This window comes from Nothoprocta perdicaria, unplaced genomic scaffold, assembly GCF_003342845.1.
Source record: "Nothoprocta perdicaria isolate Ctin4 unplaced genomic scaffold, notPer1 scaffold_158, whole genome shotgun sequence".
NCBI lineage: Eukaryota > Metazoa > Chordata > Aves > Tinamiformes > Tinamidae > Nothoprocta > Nothoprocta perdicaria.
Window position 1 is genome coordinate 292,312 of NW_020454738.1, and position 6,000 is coordinate 298,311.

Below are 6,000 nucleotides of genomic sequence, written 5' to 3' on the forward strand. Positions count from 1 at the left end.
GCATTTGAATTGTTGCTATTTGATTAAAAAAGACACATGCACATATTTTTATAAAGAAAAAGTCATTTTAAAGGCTGCCAGAACAAAAAGTTGCTGCCAGAAAGCCAATAACAGATGTGATTATTCACCTAAATACATTAGAAAATATAAGCTTCATTGCCTTTGGCACTCTTCTCCTGAAATTGCTTTCTTTTGATGTTCTATGGCATTGGGCCATTTGGTATTTGTTTCACTTCAGAGTGTGGATATAGCTTAATACTACTGTACAGAATTATGCTAGAAAGCTGATAGTCTGAAGTCAGGAGTTTGTTCACAGGTCCAGTTCAGGTCATAGTTCAGTTTTGCGAACAATATCAAAACGAGGAGAGAAATCTACACACTAGAAGGCAAGTATGTTATTAAGAACAGCCTACACAGGCTGTAGAAATTGGCTAGGAGGGAACTCATAAAGTTCAACAAAAGCAAAGGTAAAAGGATAGAAATAATTAAATATTAGTAGCTAGTGCTAATATTGTTATTTTTTTCATGCAAATTTGGTGGCATAAAGGGCTCTGCTTTTATTTTCTACTTGTTCAGTTTTTCGAGGCAGCTTATTGGAAAAAAAAAAAAAAAGAAAAGTCACTGAAATCAATTCTCCTGGCCCACTCTGCCTTCTTGTGATTGATGTCTTGATGGACTGAGCAAAGTGGCTCAGGCGTCTTCCATTACCTGCCTGGAAGGTACAAGAAATAGTACACTCTAGGCACGGTCACTGTTATTTTTGGTTAAAAGGACAGAGGGTTCAGACATACGGGCTACATATTTCCCTGTAATGGGTTATGTGACCTGATACAATTGCTAAGGATAGATCACATACACTTTCTATTGAAATATTCTCTGCCRCAGAATTTGGAACAGATTTGTTTCCAGCATTTCAGTTTGAGTGAAAATTGTTTGACCTTATGGAAATTCAGATCAAAATAATATACAAACCATTTTTGTCATGATATTTGTGGAGATCCATTTTTAGCCAAACCACAGCACTTGAATACTGCATGCCTGGGTGGGCAGAGACTGTTTATGGTTACAGATCTATACAAAATTGCCTCCACACCTGAGAGCAATGTGACCTGAGTGAATGTGACTATTATTGCTTCGAAAATATTAAGGTACTGTGCTTTATATATATTTTTGTCTAAATTCTCTTTCTTCCAGTCACAGTTGGATGGTATTTTTTACTAATAATGTATGGGCTTTTTTATACTGAACACTTCAGAGAGATTTCATTTTGCTAGGGGATAGTGGCAGAAGCTTATTTTGCTTCTGTATGCAGGAATATTACTATGTAATGAAGCCCAAGATAGAATTTTATTGTGTATATAAACTTTGCACTATTTATGGCTCTCTGATTTGATCCTTCCCTATGTATAAGCCTTCAGGCATTGTGTCATTTCTATTTCAGGATGAGTTGCCTATGTTAATTTTATTTCTTTTTAAAATTCCATGTAACAGACTTGATCTCTGTTATTATAACAAAATTTAGTCGATTGAAGCATTTTAATTTGATTAAACATTAGACTTTAAAATCATTTTTATTTTTAATGCTATTGAATAATCCTTTGGAGTATGTGATTATATTTACAACTGGTAGATTTACATGACCTTTTCCTCCTTCAACATCTGTACATATACCTTCAGAATTTTATATAGCAACAYATACTTTCTGAAAAGCATACTCTTACAATGCCCAAAATTTACTAGATACTATTTTGGGGTTTTTTTGGGGAGGCTAGAGTGACTATAGAAAAAGACAGTTTTTGATTAAATAAAGAGCTCTTTACCATAAGAGAATAGTGTAGGTAGGCAATAAATATTTTTGTGAGAGTTCCCCCATAGTGCAGTTTTAGACTCCTTAGAATTGCATATGTTAGAATTACTAAATGAGTTACTTTTCACAGATTTTGTGTATTATTTTACATTTAGACTACTTAAGCTGCCTAGGAATATCTTAGAGCTGGCTGAAAAAATAGGCTTCTCCAGGGAACTGGAAAATCAAACAGCTATAACAAGAAATAAAAGCATACCACATTCCCTATATCTAGCTCCCTTAAAAATATGACACCTTATATTCCACTATACGTCTGTTCTTCTACTATGCCTGCCTCAGCAAGAGGTCATTGTGATATTGCAGGTGATTTATGAGAAATACAGTCTCACTAACAGGAAAAGTAAAAAAAAGAGATTAAAGCTTTAAGGATGGAACATGTATTACAAAGAGAAAATTACTTTCAAGCTATAAACCAAACCATATTTTTCAGGAAAAAAAAAAAAAAAGGTGTTTCCATAAGTATAAAATGCRTTATAAGTCATTTCACATATAGTAGTTTGCAGAGCAGAGAGGTGAAACTGAGTGCACAGAAAGGAAAATTCATTAAGTGTTTCTGGCAAGCTCATTTAGTCCCACAGTTAGTTGTCTGTGGTTTTGCCCTGATTTTGGAGAGTGTCATAAAATGCTGCTCCACAGAGCTATTCTGATGAGCTTCTCTTTGTTGGTTTGGTTTTTTTTTTTTTTTTTTTTTTTTTTTTTCATAGAAGTAAAGAGTGTGCTAGCACAGATAACAGCACTGAGTTCCTTGCAGATGCAAGAATCTAATAGCATAACTATTCTGACTGTTCTTAGGAGCAGAATATCACCAATTTACTTATGTCCAACTGCTCATAGACATTCCAAGACAGAAATTCCTGTAGAAATTGGTAGGAGTTAGTTATATAAGCGCCTCTGAAGATATGGGCCTCATTCTCTCTGCCACTAATTGTTGTTCATAAGATAAGCCCTCTTATCTCAAAAGAGTATCATGACCAGACAAACATTTCAGAATATGTGGCACTACATACAAAGGGTTTTGTATATAACTGTAGATTATATAACAATTAGTGCTGCTAATATACAGATGGTGGATGCTGGCAGTACAGGAAGAATAGATAGAATCTGGTATGTGTAAATGGAGACTTTGTAAGTTTTACCTGGTAAGAACACATTTTTACATACTAGGAGATGAGGTCTCTTTAGGAAGATGAGTATTTCTGCAGGTACCATCGTACAGCAGAAGAGCTGACAAGAGCAAGTCTAACTCCTAGCTCTTAGGAGAGGGTGAACTTTGGGTTCTGGTTGTGTCCAATTGTGATGATCCAATGCAGGCACATTCCAAGAAGGGGGCCTTCTTGAAAGCCTTTTTTTTATCCTCGCCAGATGGGACTCCATTTGCATATGCTGTCATTCCTCTTTCTTCCCTCATTCATGGGCAAGAGTTCTTTATAAAAGAGGCAGTCTCCAAAAGCCCAGCAGGTGTTCAGGTTCTGAGTGAATAGGAATACACAGGCACTTGGTCCAGTTTGTTAGTCTTAGGTAGTGTGTTGAGAAAGATGTGACCCAGGTCTGACTGAAGTGGGTACTAGGCTCTGCAAGAAGTTGATATTTCAAATTCAGTCAGAGCAGAGAGGCAACACCAAACTGTGCTCCACAACACTGCCTTCCCACTGTTCCTGAGCCACTTGTTCTCTCTTCATTTATTATAAATAACTTAGACTCTTTAGGAGGATAGGACTACTAATGGACTTAAAATGTAAGTATATTTGCRTCTGAATTGGATGCCCAGGTTGGATAGAGTAGTCCTATCCAATGCATGCAGTTTTGAGGTCAGAAATAGCATAGCATTGACCTTTTTACTGCATACATTACAGTCTGTTCTGCAGGGAAACAATGATTCTCACAAATTAMAGTTATCTAAATCATGCTTATATGAGAGACCATGTGAAACTTTTTACTTATATTTATATTCTGTATATCTGGAGCTTACAGTTTCTCCTAAAACATTGATGATATCTTTCAGTGGGTGGAAACTTGAATGTAATGCCTGAGACTCAAACCAAAAACAGATATGGATGCAAAGTTTCCCTCCTTTTACTTTTTATGTGCATGAACTTTCTTCATTTCAAGCATCTGCAGCACATAGCTACACCTGCATGTATAACTGTCAAGTGAATTCTAGTATAATTTAATAACTCAGTAAATAAATCATTCAGGAGGTTTTGTATTTCATTAAATAGCTCCACTTTTCCCAGAACTTTTCATATTTTAATAACTTTCTTCATTTTGACAAGAGTTTTTATAGCCTGGACCTCTTTTACTAAAAGTGAGACTAAGTGCRTGACAGTGAATTTAACATCTCTCATCTATTTCTTTATGTGTATATGCAGACATATATTACTATGCAGAGTGAGACATTGATCCTTGTCTTAAGTAAGAACATAATGCAGGTGGTTTATGCAATGGTCTGGGTAAGGAGAATGCTGCAARGGCAACAAGAGAAGACAAGCTCGTAACAATTCATCTGATAGTCTTAAACACTGCAGGAGTCTCTTTTTTTTCTGCTCAGCACCTCTGTACCTGCCTTCAGGGCTTCTTTACTGGTGTGTTCTTTGACATATACACACAGAAATTTTTGACAATTTTGCAGGAAAAGGAAGTTAAGAGTTAGTGTATAACAGGAGTTAGGGATGTGAGTTTGGTGGTGGAAAACACATACGCTTTGTTATTTGAAAATTATGTCAACTGGTATAGGGGAACAAATTTCCATTTTCTGCTCCTTCGATGATTTGGCATTTGACTACTTATTTTCTTAGTTCCCAAGGTTAAAGAAGCAGCTGCTTTTGGCCCTTTTCTGGCACAGAAGAAAGTTCCAATATCAACACCAGAGCAAGAAGGTAGATTACTTTTATTCTCTACAGTATTTATTTTCTTATGCATCATGCGTTTTCCTGGCTATCTACTTGCTAAGCTTCTTTAACATAAAACAAGTTTTCTCAGCATTTCATGCACAGTATCTGGCCCAAACCATTCCAGTGTGAATTTAACTTGGAGTCCATTTTAAAATATTCTTTAACTGTTTATAAGCCATATACAGAAAGCTCCCCCACCCAGAAACTCAACTTGCATTAAAAATTTGCTTAATTTATTTCAATGTCTTGAAAAACAAATTCATCTTGGTCATCTATAAAATGAAAGCAAGTTAGAAGAGCTTTGCATATATACAGCCAYAGCCAAATATCCTTCACTTATTTGCTCTTAGTATTTCTCCTGGCCCTCTATCAGATGTAGAAGACACTTCCTCTAAATAAATACTTAAATCTTAAATACTTTAAAATAAAATAAATACTAAAATAAATACTCTAAATAAATACTCTAAAATGCTCTAAAATACTCTAAAATAAATACTCTAAATCTTAAATATCAATGAAATTCCTATGAATTTGTGATATTCCACAATTAACCAATATCTCCTGTGGATATCAGAGTAAGTAATATTTTATCCTCTTTGTCACATAATCATAAAAATATAAAATCAGTTAGAGGGACATATGAGTTCGAAGACTTGCCAATTTATGTACAAAACTTAATTTTCTGCCATACCCTATACTATTACTATTTCATATGTTTCCAGGCTAGCTCCACTACCTGCTGGGATATAAAGCACACTGTAGCGTAGTTCTGGTCAAAGCAGAACATTAGAGCAGATCAAAGGGCACTGTCACCCTCTCTCTTAGTGCTCTAAGAGTTACATGCAGCCTTTTGAAGCCAGCTCAAGTGAGCAGGAAGCTAAAAATACGCCATAGGGCACAATCATAAAGCTGACTGTTTGCACCTGATTCTGAGAGCCATGGAGAAAGCAGAATTCAAGAGRTGGGAACCGGATACTGCGCTGAGCTACTGCATTTGCAGACCACTCCCCATGGACTGCAGGGCTCAAGTGGAAGAGATATAAATGGGCGAGAGGAAGACCTTCYGCTGGTTGAGAAGGATTGGGTTAGGGATCACTTAGACAAACTGGCCACTCAAAAACCTATGGGCCCAGATGGGATGCACCCAAGAGTGCTGAGGGRATTGGCTGAGGTTATTGCTCAGCCTCTCTCCATCATCTTTGAGAGGTCCTGGAGAGCAGGGGAGGTGCCCGAGGACTGGAA

At 36.4% G+C, this 6,000-nt stretch overlaps 1 protein-coding gene across 1 annotated transcript in view; it reads left to right on the forward strand.

Annotated features, from left to right (window-relative positions):
• The window catches only part of EGFL6 (EGF like domain multiple 6), a 35,750-nt gene that overhangs the window by 24,147 nt on the left and 5,603 nt on the right, over positions 1 to 6,000 (forward strand). Inside the window, exon 9 of the mRNA XM_026035333.1 lies at positions 4,663 to 4,743. Coding sequence (XP_025891118.1) covers positions 4,663 to 4,743 — 81 coding nt within the window. The remainder of the gene's footprint in view (positions 1 to 4,662; positions 4,744 to 6,000) is intronic.